Raw genomic sequence first — 20,521 nt, forward strand, 5'->3', positions numbered from 1 at the left:
GTTTCACTTGCCACAGATGCTGCCAGATCTGCTGTGTTTCTCTAGTATTTTCTCTTTTTATTCACCAGAACATCTGCCTCCCCTGAACTCTACTGATCATCCTTGTAAACCTCCACAGAACAGTTTAAATCAGCTGAAAGCCCTTCAGATACTTCTCACTTCTTCAGTACAACTTGGAATACAGTGAACCTGGAGAAGAGGAGGCGCAATGAGAACGTTTCAAACCCACCTTTAACTTTGTTGGCTCCAGCTGCACGGACCTCAGCCTCACAATCTTTCAGCAGGTTCTGGAAAGCTGGGACCAGGTCATTTTCTGTAATTTCAGGGCCCACTGCTTTCTGAAGCTAGGAGGCAAAGAGAACAGAACGATTGAAAGAGAAGGATGATAGAGAAATTAATCATCAATGATCTACATACAAGAGCATAAACAAAGTCACTAGGATTTTCAGTAATATACAATGGAATATTCCATATTCAATTTCAACACAAAAAGAACTTAGCTCACCTTGTTTCAAAAGAAAGTTGTTTGTGGGCAGGGTATTTTGAGTTACATTAACACTGGAGTAAAATCATCTTTAATTACAGATGATAGGAGAAAACTGGTTCAATAATCATAAATTACACTGTAAAATACTGTTTTCTTTCCAATAATGCACTGGTACCAATTCTCTAAACACTAGTAATATGTAGGAAGTGAAACAACCTAATTTAAAAAAACTATTTGCCATATGACCCAAATACACTAGAGGTTGTTACATTACTTATCAAAATAAAGGTTTTGGTTTGCTCTATACAGACCAGTCCATATTGTAATCAAAGATCTAGTATTGCTGTACTCAGTATAATCACAATCACTATAGCCCAGAAGCTGGCCACTCAGCCCATTGACTCCTTGAAAGAGCAATCTGATTAGATCATAGAATCCCTACAGTATGGAAACAGGTCATTTGGCCCACGGGATCCTCAACCCCACAAAGAGCATCTCACCCAGACCTGTCCCTGTAACCCTGCATTTCCTATGGCTAACCTATCTCTGGGGCAAGTTAGCATTGCCAACCAACCTAACCTGCACATCTTTGGATTAAGCACATTTGCGTTGTTTTCTCTGTTAATGTTTCCAATTCCACTGCATATTCAATTCTCATTTGCATGCTACTGTGGAGTTTGTTTTCACCCTTCCCACTGTGGACACTGGACTTCAAAGAACTTGATGGTTAAAAAGAGTTTCTCATTTTTTAAAAAAAAAATTATGTAAATCTGCCCCCAGTTTCTGGCCCTCATGCCATGAGAAACAGTTTATCCCAGCCCTTACTTTCATCAAAACATTTCATAATTTTTAAATATTTCTGTTAAATCTTCAATTAGAGTCCACTGCTTTTTGACATTTATATAAATGATTTGGATTTGAAAATAGAGGGGATGATTAGTAAGCTTGCAGATGACACCAAACGTAGTGATACAATAGACAGCCAAGAAGGTTGCCTCAGCATAAAAACGCGTCCTTGATCAGCGGGGCTGAGGAGCAGCAGATAGAGTTTAATTTAGATAAAAGTGAGGTGCTGCATTCTGGTGAGGTAAATCAGAGCAGGATTTAATGGTAAGGTCTTGGAGAGTGCTGCCAAACAAAGCAACCTTGAAGTGCAGGCTTCAATCAAAGTGATTGAAGCATCTGGTATGCTTGCTTTTATTGGACAGTGTACTGTATAAGAGTTGGGATGTCAGCTTGTGGCTGTTTAGGACAATGGCCACACTTTTGGAATACGGTGTTCAGTTCTGGTCTCCCTCCTACAGGAACAATGCTGTGAAACTTAAAAGGGTTCTTAAAAAAATTACAAGAACATTGTCAGAGTTGGAGAGTTTGAGCTATAGAGAGACGCTGAATAGGCTGGGGCTATTTTCCCTGGAGCGTGAGAGGCGGAGGGGTGACCTTTTGGACGTTTATCAAATCATGAGGGGCATGGATAGGGTGAATAGCCAACGTCTTTTTCCTTGGGTAGCAAAGTCCAAAACTAGAGGGCATAGGATTAAAGTGAAAGTGGAAAGACTTAAAAGATATAAAAGGGATCTAAGGAGCAACCTTCTCACACAGACAGTGGAGCATATATGGAATGAGCTGCCAGAGGAAGTGTGGAGGTTAGTACAAATACATCACTTAAAAGGCATCTGGATGAATAGGAAGGGTTTAGCAGGACATGGGCCAAACGCTGACAAATGGGACTAGATTAATTTTGAATATCTGGTCAGCACGGACGAGTTGGACCAAAGGGTGTGTTTCCATGCTGTCCATCTCTATGACTCAAAGTTCTTTGCTCAAAAGAAAACATCATCAGATTCAGAGTCTCTATTCATAACTGAAAGCCCACATGCTTGGCATAACTTAAAATGTGATCAGCTTGTTTCCCACATCCTCTCTGAGAAGGCATCAAACATTTGTTGATGTCTTCTTTGGGAACGGAGGTTAGTCTACAAGCATTTCAAACTAATCTACACAACCTTAAATCCAATGCTTTCTCACTGGTGGGGAATATTATGCTTTCATTACTTCTGTCAGAATAAAAGAGTTGATTACACAAGAAAAACGAACATTAAACAAGGCTCAATTTTACTTTGGACTTGTATCTTTAGCCTTGCAACTTTGTGATTTAAGCAATTAGTATCTTAATGGATTGAAAACATACTTCAGAAAATTTGTCTGCCACCATATAACGAACACGCCATGATTTGTCCTCTACTGCTTGCCGTAGTGTAGGCATCACCAGGGCTTCCAGATCTTCCTGTGGTAGTAGTTGGGCAATGCTCACACAAGCCTCTACTGCCAACAACCTCACTGAATCCTATCAAATAAAAAGAACAATCATTCTCAATTAAAAAACAAAATATATATACTGACCGTGTGAAGTACAGATTGCCCAGAACAAACATGAAACATCTTTTTTGAACACTGACAAGAATCATACCGTTAGATGCTTTGAGTAGATTTTTCTCTAAATGTGAGATATTTCTTTATGCTTCAATAAAAGAGACACATTGGAGCAAGTCAATCACTGCTACTGGCTGATAACATTACTCATCCTCCAGATGTGTTAACAAGGAAGATTCTCTCCTGGATACAGTAAAGGAGTGTTTTTGGGGGGGGGATTAATGGGATTGTATCATATATGTGTTTCGAAATGTTTGTGTGTTATGTAAATAGTTTGGTTTATTTTAATATATTGTCATTTCTTGTGCAAAATAGACCTGTTTTGTTGTTAAATTCAAATCTGCAATTTTGCATGTTTATGCTTCAGTGAGAGATCGCCTTGTTACTACCACAACAGAAAACAAAGTATGATCCATCAAACTAAATTTCAGTCTAATATCTGACTCATCCTATAATATCAGCTGGGATCATAATGGCAAATGTTTAAAAAGGAAGTGAGAAAATAATAAGGTTGATTCTCGAAAGTGAGGATGGGAAGTTAATTGTAGAGAAGGAAATGGTTGAAGTAGTGAACAAATATTTCATTTCTGCCTTCACCATAGGGGTTACAAAAAAAAATTAAGTAGTTGTAAATCAGGATTTGGAAGGGTGAAATTACAGGGAAATGGTGCAGGTTGACAACTCTCCAGGTCCAGATGGACTTAATTCTAGCATTTTAAAAAGAGGTTCCTAATGAGGTAGATGCATTGGTGCTAACTTTCTAAAATTTACTAGGTTCAGGAAAGATTGCATTGGAAAATACCAAATATAGCGTCCCTAGTCAAGCAAGGCAGGCAGAAAACAGGAAACTATACGCTATACCCCTCTCACTTTCTCCAAGTCAAACTCACAGCCATAGGTACCTGCATTGATACCTGTCTTTTTATGGATTACTTGGAGGGAGTGGGTCTTTGGTGCTAACATCAATGCTGCTTCCTGCTCTCATCTGGAATTGGAAAAATTCAGTTTTGTTTCCAATTTCCAACCCTCTCACAAATTCATTTGGTCTATCTAACTCTTCATTCCTTGACTTCACTGCTTCCATTTCTGGGAATAGGCTGTCCACCAATATCTATGACAAACTTACCAAGGGTACTTCAAATAGACTTTCCCTCATACTGCTTTCTGCAAGGACTCCATTCTATTCTCCTAGTTTCTCCATCACATCTGTTTCAATGATGCCACCTTCCATCAGGCTGCCTCTGGTGTGAGGCACTCAACTTTCCTTAACTGAGGATTCCTTCACAACTGTGATCAATCTGTGTGCCGCACTTTTGACCTCATACTTTATCCTCCCTTCCAGAAGAACTGGGTTCCCTTAGTCCACCATTTTTCATCACATTTGACTCCACACTCGAAGGATCATCCTACATCTCCAGCAGGATACCACCAAATACATAATTTTTCCTTCACTATCAGCACTTCACAAGGACCACTGCTTCTAATCAGGGTGATCAATTCTTCCATCACTTCCTCTCACTTACACTCACCCCAAGGTACCTTTGCATGCAATCGCAGAAGGTTTGCCCTTTCACCATCCTCTGTACTTGCTGTCCAAGGTTCCAAACACAGCTTCCAGGTAAAGCAGTGTTTTACCTGTACTTGTTTTGATTTAGTCCACTGTACCATTGCTCACAATGTGGGCTCCTTTACATTAGCAGATGTTTCTGATCTATATGGCACTGGAACCCACAAGCATTAAAGTTAGTATCTCCAAAAAGATTTCACATCTATCTCAAGTAAAAACCAAGGCGAAGGGAGGAAGGAAGGTCATCTTCCTTTTTAAAGCCTTGTCAGGACAGGGACTAGACACTGATACAGATATTTTCTGACTTTCCATTAGTGCAAGTATCCATTTGGAAGCCGAGTAAACTGTAGACTACTTACTCAGAGTTCTTTACAAAAGTCAAAGATTATGCATAAAGGAATTTGAACTTGGTATACATTGCCTGAAGAATCAAGGTTTAACCAATGATCTCTAAAATTACTGCACAATTCCCAGAACACTTGTCATGGTGGTGATGAATTACAAATTATATCTAATACTTGAACTACATTTTATATAATTTATTGATCAACCACGATGGGAGTAGATGCTGTAGCCTTTGAAGCGTTGAGTTTCTCTCTGGTTCTCACCATGAGGACAACAGCTCATGAACTGTAGACATTCTGCATGAGAAGTAACAGGATGGTGCAATTTTAACTTAGGTTTACATGGGCAGTTTTTAATTATCAATGTGGACAGGGGAACTTATATTAGTAAAAAGTTGGTACAAAAGAGAGTGTGGCAAAAGGAAGTAAAAGTTCTGTAAGCAGGAATAAAAAAAAAGCCCACAGACCAGAATCAGTTGTTAATTTTGGATGAGAGAATTTTTTGTTAAGCAGGGTGTTAAGGGATAGTGGCCAAAAGCTGCTATATGGAGTTAAGCCACAGATCAACCATGATTTCACTGAATAATGGAAAAGACTCAAGGGGCTGACATTGCCTACTCCTGTTCCTATGTTTCATGTTTTGTCAATAATAACTCTCAAGTCAGTCAATTAGAAACCATTTCTGCTCTTCAACTATGTGCATTCGACACACTGAACCCATTCTCTAATCATCCACAGTAAAGTACAAGTTATACATATGTGTGTAGATTGTGCAGTTGCTTCAGTGAGTTGACTGAACTGGCTTCCTAAGAGAATCATCTGTCCTCCATTATAGCATCTATGTGAAATAGGAGAAATATTTGATGGAGACCACGTCATCACATGTGGAATAAATTAGGGCTCTTGTTGATTCAAGTAATTGGATACAGAAGTAATTTGAACAACAGGGTTGCAGCAGTTTCAGCAAGATAGATGCAAGAGGGATAATCACAATATCTAATGGAAAAATCTCCTCTCCCAAAATTAAAGAAGTGAAAACATAATATGGTATTTAGGAATGGAGGGAAAGAGAGAAAATCAGGCATATGACACTGAAAGATGAATGAATACAAGATTATCTTATGCAGAAATTTCCAATCATAATTGCCCCAGAGATGAACTGGGACAAAAGGTAAGCTGCACTTTAACCACTTACCTGCTCATCGGAAGCCAAAGACGTGAAGAGGGGTATAATGTCATTTTTTAAAAATTCCAACTCAAGAACTTTTGCAAATTCACCCAGCTTTGAAGCAGCAGCTCTTCGAACCATTGGCGTATCATCAGAGCAGAGACTACGGAAATGTCTGCAGATAGAAATTTTAATATTTGGTTTACATTAATATTTTAAGTGCAATCTCTGGCCTAAACGTTGGAAACATCAATTTGCTTCATAGATCTTTCCAAGCAGAGCCAAACATCACAAGGTCGTTATTTTGTCATACTTGAACATCCTCAGAATCCTTTGCTATAGAAATGCCAAAAAAACAAATTATAATATGGCATGAGAAAGAATATATTGCTTCAACGAATATTTACCAGACAAATGCAAACATTTGTATGGTTCCCACATAATGCATTCTTTTTATGGAAATGAATGTGCATTTACAATATATTAATCAGTATTCCAATTAGAAATCTAAAGCCGCTGAACTCTGAATACCACATGGTGAGATACAATCAATGGAGGGGGAGGGATGGAGGCACTATTTGGCACAACACACTAACACACAATTCATTTGAATGGTTTAAAAAATAGGTTTATAGGAACAAGGAGGGCAGGGAATTGCTTTTGGATTATCTCAAAGAAGCTGCAGATATGCTGGACCAAACAGCCGACTCCTCTGTGAAAATAAACATTTTAAATAAACTAGCTTATTAGCAAGTGAAAGTTTGTACCCCACTCTTATCAAATAGTAGCTATTCAATTGAGATTTTAAAAACTGACATCCCTATATAGTTTTCTGCACAAATTATAAGTCAACCAGATTCCCACAGCTTTAAGTAGACGAGATTGGAGAATCAGTTTAAAAGGAAACACTTAGTATCTTTCATCTTTTCCTCTCTCCAAAACAACCTACTAAAGACATAAAGCAGGTGTAATTAAACAAGTCTTCCTTTAGATATAGTACATATTACAACTCAAAGATATTCTGTCTACTTCCCCTGATAAAAATACACATTTGAATGGTTTAAAAAATAGGTTTATAGGAACAAGGAGGGCAGGGAATTGCTTTTGGATTATCTCAAAGAAGCTGCAGATATGCTGGACCAAACAGCATGAGTTGGGGGGAAGGGAAAGTGAAAGCAACAGGGAGTATGGAGGTAAATGGAAAGATAAGCAGCAGGATAGCATGTTTCCAGGCGGATTTAAAATTGAGGCAGACTGAGAATGCAGAAAAAAGCAAGGATAACTTAGGACATATGACTTACAACATCTCTAATAAGGAAGTTAGCATTAAGGCACTTTACCTGAATGCTCGTAGCATTCATAACAAAGCCGATGAATTAATGGCACAGATAATAGTGAATGATTATGATGTAGTAGGCATCACAGAGACTTGGTTACAGGGGGGTCAGGACTGGCAGTTAAACCTCCATGGTTTTTCGACTTATCGAAAAGACAGAGAGGTGGGCAGAGGGGGTGGAGTTGCCTTGTTAGTTAAGAACAAAATTAAATCTATGGTATTGAATGACATAGCGTCGGATGATGTGGAGTCTGTGTGGGTGGAATTGAGGAACCACAAAGGCAAAAAAACCATAATTGGAGTTGTGTACAGACCTCCTAACAGTGGTCAGGACCAGGGACGCAACATGTACCGGGAAATAGAGAAGGCATGTCAGAAAGGCAAGGTTACATTGATCATGGGTGACTTCAATATGCAGGTGGACTGGGTAAATAATGTTGCTAGTGGATCTAAAGAAAGGGAATTCATGGAATGCTTACAGGATGGCTTTTTGGAACAGCTAGTCATGGAGCCCACAAGAGAGCAGGCTATTCTGGACCTAGTGCTTTGCAATGAACCAGACTCTATAAAAGATCTTAAAGTAAGGGAACCCTTAGGAAGTAGCGACCATAATATGGTAGAGTTCAGTCTGGAGTTTGAAAGGGAGAAGGCGAAATCTGATGTAATGGTGTTACAGTTGAATAAAGGTAATTATGAGGGCATGAGAGAGGAACTGACTAAAATAGACTGGAAGCAGAGGCTAACCGGGAAGACACTAGAGCAAAAATGGCAGGAGTTTGTAGGTATAATTGAGGACACTGTACAGAGGTTCATTCCCAAGAAAAGAAAGATTAACCGGGGAGGGATTAGACAACCTTGGCTGACAAAGGAAGTCAGGAAATGTATTAAAGAAAAAGAGAGATCCTATAAAGTGGCTAAGAACAGTGGGAAATCAGAAGATTGGGAAGGATACAAAAGCAAACAGAGGATAACAAAGAGTGTAATAAGAAATGAGAGGATCAAATATGAAGGTAGGCTAGCCAGTAATATTAGAAATAATAGTAAAAGTTTCTTTCAGTACATAAGAAACAAACGACAGGCAAAAGTAGACATTGGGCCACTTCAAACTGATGCAGGGAGCCTAGTGATGGGAGATAAGGAAATAGCAGGAGAACTTAACAAGTACTTTGCGTCAGTTTTCACAGTGGAAGACAGGAGTAATATCCCAAAAATTAAAGGGTGTCACGGGGCTGAGTTGAGTATGGTTGCCATTACGAAAGAGATAGTGCTAGAAAAGTTAAAAAGTCTTAAAATTGATAAATCTCCTGGCCCCGATGGGATACACCCTAGAGTTCTGAGAGAGGTTGCTGAGGAAATAGCAGAGGCATTGGTTGAGATCTTTCAAGAGTCACTGGAGTCAGGAAAGGTCCCGGACGATTGGAAGATGGCTGTAGTAACCCCCTTGTTCAAGAAAGGATCAAGGCAAAAGATGGAAAATTATAGGCCAATCAGCTTAACCTCGGTTGTTGGTAAAATTCTAGAATCCATCATTAAGGATGAGGTTTCTAAATTCTTGGAAGAGCAGAGTCTGATTAGAACAAGTCAACATGGATTTAGTAAAGGGAGGTCATGCCTGACAAACCTGTTGGAATTTTTTGAAGAGGTAACAAGTAGGTTAGACCAGGGGAACCCAGTGGATGTGGTCTATCTGGACTTTCAAAAGGCCTTTGATAAGGTGCCACACGGGAGACTGCTGAGCAAGGTGAGGGCCCATGGTGTTCGAGGTGAGCTGCTGGGATGGATTGAGGATTGGCTATCTAACAGAAGGCAGAGAGTTGGGATAAAAGGTTCTTTTTCAGAATGGCAGCCGGTGACGAGCGGTGTCCCGCAGGGTTCGGTGCTGGGGCCACAGCTGTTCGCATTATATATTAATGATTTGGATGAGGGAACCGGGGGCATTCTAGCGAAGTTTGCCGATGATACAAAGTTAGGTAGACAGGCAGGTAGTACTGAGGAAGTGGGGAGGCTACAGAAGGATCTAGACAGGTTGGGAGAGTGGTCCAGGAAATGGCTGATGGAATTTAACGTGAGCAAGTGCGAGGTCTTGCACTTTGGCAAAAAGAATATAGGAATGGACTACTTTCTAAATGGTGAGAAACTTAATAAAGCCAAAGCACAAAGGGATCTGGGAGTGCTAGTCGAGGATTCTCTAAAGGTAAACATGCAGGTTGAGTCTGTGATTAAGAAAGCGAATGCAATGTTGTCTCTTATCTCAAGAGGGTTGGAATATAAAAGCAGAGATGTACTACTAAGACTTTATAAAGCTCTGGTTAGGCCCCATTTGGAGTACTGTGTCCAGTTTTGGTCCCCACACCTCAGGAAGGACATACTGGCACTGGAACGTGTCCAGCGGAGATTCACACGGATGATCCCTGGAATGACAGGTCTAGCATATGAGGAACGGCTGAGGATACTGGGATTGTATTCGTTGGAGTTTAGAAGATTAAGGGGAGATCTAATAGAGACGTACAAAATAATACATGGCTTTGAAAAGGTGGATGCTAGAAAATTGTTTCTGTTAGGCGAGGAGACTAGGACCCGTGGACACAGCCTTAGAATTAGAGGGGGTCATTTCAGAACGGAAATGCGGAGACATTTCTTCAGCCAGAGAGTGGTGGGCCTGTGGAATTCATTGCCACGGAGTGCAGTGGAAGCCGGGACGCTAAATGTCTTCAAGGCCGAGATTGATAGGTTCTTGTTGTCTAGAGGAATTAAGGGCTACGGGGAGAATGCTGGCAAGTGGAGCTGAAATGTGCATCAGCCATGATTGAATGGCGGAGTGGACTCGATGGGCCGAATGGCCTTACTTCCACTCCTATGTCTTATGGTCTTATCTCTCCTAGCCTATCTGTAAAACTCATGCAGCAAAGTTAGAAACCTTTACAACTCTTCAACAAAGGTCTGTCACCATAAAAGTCAGAAACTTCTGACTGACCTTTAATGTATAATCTGTCAAAACTTCTACTATACTCAAGACAAGTCATACTCACTGGCGCAGTTCCATTTTCACAGAACTGGATACCCGAGGGTAACAGACACTGAACAGACCACAAGCTGAAGTCCTTGATGTGAACCAGTCACCACAAGCCAAACGTTTGACCAGAGGCACAAAGTGGACTTCTAGGTCTGTAGGAGAATGTTCATGGGAAATTGCTCGCAGTGAATCAACAGCCTTATCACGTACGACAGTCTCTTCCACAGTAGCAAGACTTTCCAAGGGAGGCTGAAGAGCAAAGAAAAGTTAGTGAATTGCATGACCTTGATTTATTTTTCTTTCACCAAAACAAAGAAAACATTAGCTAATTAGGAATTATTCTGAAGAGTCATTGAGCTCATGTTAACTCTGCTTTCTCCCCAAAGATGCTGCCAGACTGCTGAGTTTTACCAGCAATTTGTTTTTGTTTCAGAGCTCCAGCATCTACAGTTCTTTGTTTTATATTATTGTTAAAGAAAGCTCTGTTTCACATGAATTCTTGAGCAAATTCATGGAAATCAAGAGCAAAAGAAAATGAAATACATAGATAATGAAAGGCAAAAAACAAAAACCTTTTAAGTTCGTGCGTTATTTTATCAGCATACAAGGACTTCCATTCATGTAATAAAAACGCATGCTGTAATCACCAATGAAGCCTGGGGAGCTTGTCAGAACTTATCTCCACGGAATGCTGTACAATGTTATGGAAACTTAGGTATATAGATTGCCATGTCAGGGATCGGAAATGTTCTACGTTTAGAATAAATAGGGTTTAATATTTGTTTTCACTTTGTGCAATAATTACACTTGGTTAGAATAAATGTATAATCCAAAATCAGTTTTATTTCACTTGGCCAATAATTTGCCCAAAATGCTAACCTATTGAATAATAATTGTATTGATGTTTTATTTTAGCACAGTAGATATTGGCATTTGAAACTACATAAACAACTTTCTGAAGCCAGTAGAGCAGGATACCACAGGGCAAGAACTAGATAAACTAAAACTTGCACCCCAAAAAAGATGATTAATTTTAGAATAATTAATTTCTAACACTTCAAATTATAGTGCTTTGTTAATGAATGTGAAAGTTAAATAGTTTTGATGGCTTAATTTCAAAAAATTGAGTGTCCCCAATGTGCCATGACGTTAAATCAGAAAAATCAAACCATTTTGAATGTGCTTGAATCATGTTCTACAGTGACCAAAATGACCTTTTATGAGTCTCATTACATATAGACTAATTCAATTATCTGATCATTACAACTATTTCAGACCAAATAAACTTTCTGCAGTAGAAAAAAAATGATAGATTTTTGTGCTTGTGCGCAGACTATAGAACATTCATGTAATTAGTAGTTTGTGTTTTTGTTCCAATAGTTCAGGCCATGAAAGTAACATGTACTTGAGCAATACCAACCAGGAGTTTCTACCTTTTGAGTAATTGTTAGTACACCACTCGTAAATCTTTATGCCACTGGATTGAGAAGGAACCAGGAAATTCTCACCACTGTCATGCAAGGCCAATCAAATACCAATTGTGGATTTTGAGAAAGGACAGAATTAGACTCTACTACAGTAAGTTCACTGTCAAGTATTTTAATACTGCAGTTATGTGACACATGTAGGATGTGCACCATGGCAAGGTATGATGGGGCAATTAACACATACGAAAATGTATAGCAGTAGGTGTCAGGAGTGTAAGGGAAGAATAAAGAAATTAGAGCTTTTTTTAAAATAAGGAACACAGCCTCTGTAAACTGGAGTCTAGAGAGTCAGTGATTTTTGCTGGTAAAGCATCAGAGTACATTTCAATTCATTACCATCCTTTTGTTTAAAAACCTCAGATTAGGCCTTCTGCAAAACTGATCAGGTCACTCAATATTGAGCATTTTCAACAAAACAGATTATCTATTTGCATCATGATGCTCCACTGGGACCTTGCTATGTGCAAGTTGGTTGTTTCCTATATTATAACACTGATAATGTTTTTTTTTAAAGTGCTTTATCTGTAAAGCACATCAAAGTATGAAAAATCCAGGAAGGCAACCAAGGTCAGTTAAGCCTTCCCAATGACTCGTGTCAAGTGTAACTGCATGCAAGTAACACAGCTCACTTGTATGCCATTAAGATCCTATTCAGCAGACCATACATCAGGAACATTCAAAAAACTGAATCTCAATCCAGGTCGATAACTCACTGTCGTGTCAGTTGCAGGTGCTACCCTCAATATGGGATGCTTAATGGAGGCCCCATCTGCTCTCTCAGAAGACTTTAAGAAAATCTACTAGCACAATCAGAAACTAAGCAAGGATTTTTTCTGTTCCCTGGTTAACAATTAACTCTCAAACAAAATCACTTAAATCAGAATGGTCATTTACCTCATTGTTACACGTGGAAACTTGCTACAGGAAAATTAATTGCTGTCTTTGTTTGAAACATTACAGTGGCAACTCACCAAAAGTACTTAATTGGCTCTGATTATTCTGGAATGTTGAGGCTGTAAAAGGCATTAAATAAATGCAAGTCCTTTCTTACCAGCAAACAATGAACATATTCTGGTCCCCCAACAAGAACGGTAAAGCTTCCGAGTTGCTCTGCCAAGGCCAACAGCACTTCATCTTCATCGTAAATGGTATCTACAGTAGGAAAAGAAATGGGCAGAAACCAGTTCAAAGATCAATCTTGCATTTCAGTTGGATCGTTCGTTTGTTGGAAGAAAATTGCAGCAACAAACAGCAGCCTTGTACATACCAGTCAAGAATGGAAGCAGCTCACTCCGAGTCCTTTCAACTCCTAAAGCCAAAGCAATCGTCGACAGTTTCTTAATACTGTTCAGTCGCAGCTGGGAAAAAGAAAAGTAATTTGTGAATCTCAGTTAGGTGCAGACATTTTAATAATAAACTATGAAAGTAATTTTTAAATATCAAAAATGTTACATTAATACGCTCGAGAAACATTTCCATAAATATGCTTAACCACAATTTACATTAGACAACAGAAATCAATACAAAGGACAAACAAATGGAGATAAGCCCCTGCTGAAGGAAAAAATTAGTTTTTGCCATAAATTGGCTCTCATGGCTTGCCACACATTTATTCCATACCTAGATGTGCCTTCACAGATCATGGTGACCTTAGTAGGTTGTCCCTGTATTGATCATTGACATGAATATGGCTCAATCTAGTACGTAGGGCATCATAAAGCTCCCATCATAACGCTGCTGTAGACAGACTTGCAGCTTTGGTTGCTCATTAACAACAGAGCACAAAACCATTGATAGAACTCCCACCTCATCTACCCAAGCAATTCAAAATCTTCTCTTAATAATACAAGTTGTAACCAGTTAAGTCAGACTTTCTTGGGATGCAAGACTCAGTTACTCACTGGGGCAGCCATTGTACCTCAGTTTTATGGGATATTAATCTTCAGAGTTGGGACATTTTCAGCCCCAAACATTTCTGTGCCATCACAAAATTTGGGGTACTGTTTCACATCTTCAAAATTCTATTATTATTGAACCAGTGTTAACTTTTGAGAACTCTTAGCTCTTTGCATGCGTAACGGGCAGAATGAACTTTAAAATCACACCTTCCCTGGAGTTCTTAAACACACTGCAGATTCCTTGTACTAGCATAAGTAGAATTTAAACTTCCAAGTAAATGCATAACTGACGCGAGTCTTGTAACCATACTGCAGACGGAATCTCTCTTCAATCTAAAAAGGAGAGAGTGTACAGAGGAACCTCGATTATCCAAATGAGATGGGCTGGAACTATTTCGTTTGGATAACTGATTATTCGGTTCACCGATTCAATGCCTTTCCTCTGGGGCTCGGAGTTTTATGTAAAATCTGCTCCCTGTTCAGAAGATAAGGCAGCATCACAGCATGCACGTGAGCAAACCCACACCCACACCCACCACCACCACCACCACCACCACCACCACCACACCGCCCCCCCCCCCCCCCACCTTTATGGAACAGCCAGACTAGATACTAACAAGCCGACAGCTGCTAGTGCCTTTTTTTATGGGGGGGGGGAAAAGAGTCTCCAACGAGCATGCACGCACACAACTTTTTAGTACAACTTTTTGACAGGTTCCACCTTTGCCCTGGACAGGACAATGCTGGAGAGATTATCTGGGGAAGGGGCATTTAGGGTACACGTATGTGAAGAACTCCAGGGAAAGTGTGTGTGGTGGTTGGGGGGGGGGGGGGAGAGAAGAGTGAGGGTGGGAGGTCAGTCATTTAGAGACAGTGCCTGCGCTCCCGACTGTTCTCAGCAGTACTTTTAATCACAGTAAACAAAAGACGCGACCAGTGCTGGACACGCGTCTTTGATGCAATGTTTCTGTCGGAACTTCAAGATCTCCTTCGGACAATCCAATTTTCAGATAATTGGTATTCTGAACTATCACCCTTTGTACCTCTTAAGGGAATTTTTGAACCCCATAGGATTCAGAACATCTGGACCTAATTAATTAGCACTTCAAAATATACCCTCCACTGGAACAGTGAGCCATTTAAACTGTAGAGAGCACAGCTACCTAAACAGCTCATCATGTTTCCACTGGCTATCTACCGCTTCTAATCCCATTTCCAGCACCTGGTCCATAGCCTTGCAGGTTACAGTACTTCACATACAGATCCAGGCCCCTTTTAAAATTAATTTGGGATTTCCACCTCTGTTTCCAAAGTGGACAGTGAATTCCAGGCACTTGCTGCATCTGGATAAAACATTTTGCCTCATGTCCCCTCTATTCCTGCTATCAATTTAAATGTTCGCCTCTTATCCATGCTATACAAGTCCCTCATTATTCTGCACACTATGGTTTAGTCACCCCTCAGCCCCTCTGCTCTCAGAGAAACAATCCTTGCCTATTCAATTTTTCCCCATATCTGCAATTTTCAAGCCCAGGGACATTTCGTTTAAATATCAACATGTTCCAAAAATTCTTTTGCACGTGTTCAAGTTATGAAATAAGTCCCTGTGACTCTCAGAACCTGGAGGCATTTGACAAACCACAACAAGCAACTCTTCAGCTCTTAAAAATCTGTTCTCATCGGTCCTATTCTACGATATTGTTTAAGAATGCAGAATAGTACACATTTTGTTTGAAATCACAAAACCACCCATTGAGCAAAATCTTCTTACCTTAATAATGAGTTATTTTTTAAAAAAATAATCTTAGAGGGAATCCAAGATGGCGGCGATTTAGGAAGATTGCGCTGCAGAGCTCCGCACCACAGCGGAGGCGGGACGAACGTTTAACCCACCATACCCAGAGACTCTGGAAAGATCGGGGAGTCCCAGGAAACTGTCAGAGAGCAACTTACCTTGGTTTTCACCGTCCAGAGTTGCTAAAGAAGGGAGGAGGAGCATCCTGGACCCAGCCTGCAGGATCCTTAGACTCTTATTTCTTAGAAGGCCCTGGTTAAAAGAAGCTTGCGAAATCTTGTGAAACTTTTGGTTAAGGAGATAGAGATTGGGGCCAGGTTCTCCTCTATCATGCTGCAGAAGCTAGGAGACCCAGAGAAAAGGACAGGTGAGGTAGAACACAGAGTCGCAGTGGTGGAAGCAGATACCGGTTCTTCCAAGGATAGGATCCAGGCCCTGGAGACGCAGGTCCGTAATTTGCTTGAGCAGGTTGATGGTCTTGAGAACAGGGGCAGGAGAAAAAAAATTCGAATCGTCAGTCTGCTAGACGGTAAGAAAGGTGAACGATTGGTGGAATTTATTGAGGACTGGTTGCCGACATTCCTTAACTTGGGAGGCTGGAATGAGAGGCTTGAAGATCGAGAGGGCTCACTGGGTCATGGCATGGAGGTCAGGTCTAGATCAATGTCCTTGTCCTATCTTAGTGTGGTTTCATCAAGATGGAGATAAGGAGACGTTTCCAGGATCCAGGGGAAAGTTCTGAAGGCCCTAGTTTATGAGGGCACTAAAATTATGTTCTTCCACGATTTCTCAGTGGTGGTGATCCAGAAAAGAAACTCCTATGACAGCATCAAGACAGTACTGAGGAAGCTTGGGATCCAGCACTCTGAGGTATTCAGCAGTGCTTCGGATCACCTTAGATGGATCTGTACATCTCTGACACACTGGAGAAGGCAAGACTTTGTGGCCAAATTTACTTGATCTGAACAATTTAGTATGTACAAATAGCAGGGTTTTTTGGGTATGTCTTTGCCTTTTCTTTTAATTAAAAAAAAGGAAGTCTGGTCAGGGCTTTTCTTTTATTGGTAACAGTTTGGTCTAAACTATGTTTGGCGATGATTAAGATGTGTACTTTCAGTTTCTACGTTACACCAAAGGATGGGTGGTATACCAATCCTTTTTTTTTACAAAATTTCTTTATTCACATTGCTATTTCAGGTCTATTTTCTTTCTTTTCTGCTTGTGTTTGCAGTGTGGCTGTGGCCAGGGAGGGGGATATGGTTGGGATGGCTAGATGCCTACGTACAGGCAGTTTATGCTGGGATCAGGAATTTAAATGCCTGGGCTGCAGTGTTGGCAGTGGGATGGGAAGTTGGGTTTTGGGATGTGTAATTGCCCCCTTTGGACAGGGGGGCAAGTTTAGCCAATGGCACTTTATACATTGGTTTGTTTTTTGTTGTATAGTCTCTGATAGCTTTGTAGGTTTGTTGATTATAGTGGTTTTTAGTTTATGTAGTTTTTATGTTCAATGGATCTTGCAACACTAAGGCTTGGCGATTTGTGGTTCAACCTCCTCCGCTCTGGAATCTAAATGTTACTGCAGAAGGTTATGGCTAATGACTTGATTAAATGGTGCACCTGGAACATCAAGGGAAGTCACTCACCAACAAAGAGGAAGAAAGTACTTTCAAGACTTAGAAAGGAAAAGGTGGCTATTGCTTTGTTACAGGAGACACACTTGGATGATAGGGAGCATTGAAACTACAGTAGAATAGTTTTGATCAAGTTTACTTTTCATCTTTAATACCAGAAGTAGGGGAGTGGCTGTATTGGTTAGGAGAAATCTCCCATTTAAGTTACTAGATTGTGTAAAAGACACACACGGGAGGTTTGTAATTCTCAAAGCCCTGATAAACAGTGAAGAATATGGTGTTTTATATGTTTATTGCCCTCCAGCCCATCCCCCTCAAATTTCTGGTAGATGCGTCCTCTAAATTGATCAATCTTGAGGCCCGGCATATTATAGGGGGAGATTTTAACTGTCTTATGGATCCCACAGTAGACAGATTGCCCAAAGGCCCCCTGATACCCTCTGTACAAACTAAACAATTGATGGATCTGTCTGTGGAATTAAAGATTTGGTGGACGTCTGGAGAAGTCTCCACTCTACAGGCAGGGATTTTATGTTTTTTCCCAATCCACACAGGATTGATTTTTTTTTCTGACCACCTGGACTTGGTGGCATCTTGTACGATTGCTAATATTACCATCTCGAATCACACCCCATTGTACCTGTTGGTTAAGATTAAGGACGTTACAGTGGGCCCGAGGCCCACTTATTATCCTTAAGGACAATAAGTTGTGGAGTACTTCTCTAGGGAATTTTGTGTGTTCCTAGACACTAACTCAGGCTCGGTTAGCAGCCCGTCTGTACTTTGGGAAACTTCCAGACCCTATGCTGGAGGTTAGTTAGTTCCTACTCTGCCAGTAGGAAGCAGAAGGGCGAACAGCAACGTCTCCTCAAAGCATGGTTGAAGCAGCCAAGACGACTTACTTTGACAGGCCCTCATTGGTCAAGCCACAGAGAATTACACCGTTGCAGTCTGCATTGACTTCTGCGCTCATGCAGACAAAGAAGGAGCTTACTTTCGCAAAACAAAAAAGTTTACAGGAGCATGCTGACAAGCCAGGCAAGTACCTAGCAAATCTCACCAGGAAAAGCAGCACCCTCAAGCCATTATGGCGATTAGGGAAGGGTCTGAGAACCTAATATGTGATCCCAAAAGATTAATGTGGCACTCCAGAGAGTTTAATCTGAGAGTTGTGAGGGGTGGGCCAAGACGGAGCCCTTTTTCAAGGATCTGGAGCTCCCAGGCGTGAAGCTCAAATAACAGTCTTTTCTCAAAGCCCCCTTATCAGAGCAAGACGTGCAAGAGGCTGTGAAGCAGCTTCACGGTCCTGATGTACTTCCTAACGAATTCTTTAAGGAATTTATAAGACATTGCCAGGCCCGATGCTCAACATATTCAATGACTCGTACAGTCATGATTGTCACCCACCATTTCGGAGAGGGGCCATATTTCGCTTACTTTTTAAAAAAGCGTAGGTCCTGGAGTACTGTGTTTCATACAGGGCCATTTCACTCTTAAATATGGACTTCAAAATCCACTGTAAGGGTCTGGAGACTGTGTTATTTTCTATTGTTAAAGAGGACCAGACGGCCTTCAAAAAAGGGCTGCAGATCCTCCATTAATGTTAAGAGGCTGCTTAATGTAATTCAAGCATGTCAACAACAGTCATTACAGGGATTAGTGATCTCTCTAGATGCAGAGAAGGCATTTGACCGGCTGAGTGGCCATATCTTTTTTATATTCTGAAGCGGTTTGGCTTGGGCAAAGCCTTTATAAGATGGATAAAGGTTCTCTACAGTGACCCTCTCACTGCTGTCATCACCAATGGGGTACGATCAAGCAATTTTAAGTATTTTTAGGGGCAACCAACAGAGCTTGACCATTGCTTTTTACATTGGTGATTGAACCATTGGCTCCAGAAGTGGGGTCAAAATTACATAAGATTTTGTTGTACGCGGACAATGTCCACATTTTTTTGGCAAATCTAACAGTTTCAGTGCCTTGCCTGATACAATGCATCAGCACGCTTGCTATCTTTTCAGGGTACAAGATTAATTTTGCAAAATCAGAGGCTATGCCTATGGGTGGTCTTACGAAAGTGCTAGGTCTTGAGGGAGAATATCAATTCCCATTTAAATGGTCATGGGAGGGGTTGTGTGTACTGGACATATTCATCATTCCAGTTCCTGATCAGTTTTTCAAAGCTAATTTTGTTCAAATATTTGACAAAACTAAACAAGACCTTCAAAGAATTTCTACAAGACATTGCAGAATACCCTTTTGGAATATCTGGACACAGATTTGTCTGCCACACTAATAAAGGCTTTTATACAGCCGTAGTGATTGTGCTTTAAGAGTCCAATATCCAGAAAGAGGGATCTGCAAACGTATGAATGTGAAACCGAATGCTCACGATATTAGAGTGTGTTTGTTTTGTTTGGCTGAACCAAGTTATTACTATTTATTAGTTTGTTGTTGGTTATTATTTATTTAGTTAAGTAGTTAAGTTAGAGTTTTTTAATATATCATTTTCCATACATATTTATAGATTTGTACATAAGGGCGGGTTGAGGCTTTTACATTTATTAGCGCTCATGCTTTGTATTGTTTTGAATTATATTGTTTTGTATTTGCTGTAACATTAAAAAGTCTTTTTCAATAAAACTACATTTTAAAAAATTATCTTCAGAGATCAGCATCAGGGAGTTGCATCAATATCCTTCCAGTGTAGCTAAAGCAGCCTAAATGCTGTCAAAATGACTGAAGTATGACCACTGCTTGGCACAAGGTTCAACAGTCAGTATGAATGAGATTGCAAATCTGCAATGTTTGGCTATTTGCCAGATTTAATAGCCATTTATATTAGAACCAGTCCTACCAGAAGCAGCTTTCCAATAAGATGCAGGTGTGCGTATTTCTATTTCAGGGTACATTAGGCAGGAACACTGGACCATGTACACATTGTGCATTGTTCATGTCAAAGACTTCAAATGCAGTTTAAAAACTGGCCAAATATGTCAAGTCCAGGTTTTTAGTGACATTCAAAAACAAAGCTGTGTTTGGTACAAAAATAGAAAATGCTAGTGACATTCAGCAAGTCATAACATTTGTTGAGAACATAACAGTTAATGATATAGCAATATAGTCACAAAAGTGCAGTCGTAGATAAGGAAACTTAGCACTGTCTCCATGGTGCCTGCACAGACTTTGGCCATCTGAGAAGATTATAGGATGCCAAATGTTTCAAGCCAGGCATCAAGATCTCTCTGCAAGGCAGTGCTGTTACTTGCCCTTCTTTACTGTACATTTGAAACACGGACAAGTATGACAGACATGTCAAGTATCTAGGAGAAAACTCACCACTGGCACCTCTACAAATCCAT

General features: G+C 40.3%; 1 protein-coding gene across 1 annotated transcript in view; it reads right to left on the reverse strand.

The window, feature by feature from the left end:
- Positions 1-20,521, reverse strand: part of LOC140494167 (serine/threonine-protein phosphatase 2A 65 kDa regulatory subunit A beta isoform) — a 63,486-nt gene that overhangs the window by 28,142 nt on the left and 14,823 nt on the right. The window contains exons 2-7 of the mRNA XM_072593266.1: positions 13,103-13,193; positions 12,887-12,987; positions 10,365-10,597; positions 6,027-6,174; positions 2,679-2,834; positions 230-344 (exon numbers count right to left, since the gene is read on the reverse strand). Coding sequence (XP_072449367.1) covers positions 230-344; positions 2,679-2,834; positions 6,027-6,174; positions 10,365-10,597; positions 12,887-12,987; positions 13,103-13,193 — 844 coding nt within the window. The remainder of the gene's footprint in view (positions 1-229; positions 345-2,678; positions 2,835-6,026; positions 6,175-10,364; positions 10,598-12,886; positions 12,988-13,102; positions 13,194-20,521) is intronic.

This window comes from Chiloscyllium punctatum, chromosome 23 (assembly GCF_047496795.1).
Source record: "Chiloscyllium punctatum isolate Juve2018m chromosome 23, sChiPun1.3, whole genome shotgun sequence".
NCBI classification, from domain to species: Eukaryota; Metazoa; Chordata; class Chondrichthyes; order Orectolobiformes; family Hemiscylliidae; genus Chiloscyllium; species Chiloscyllium punctatum.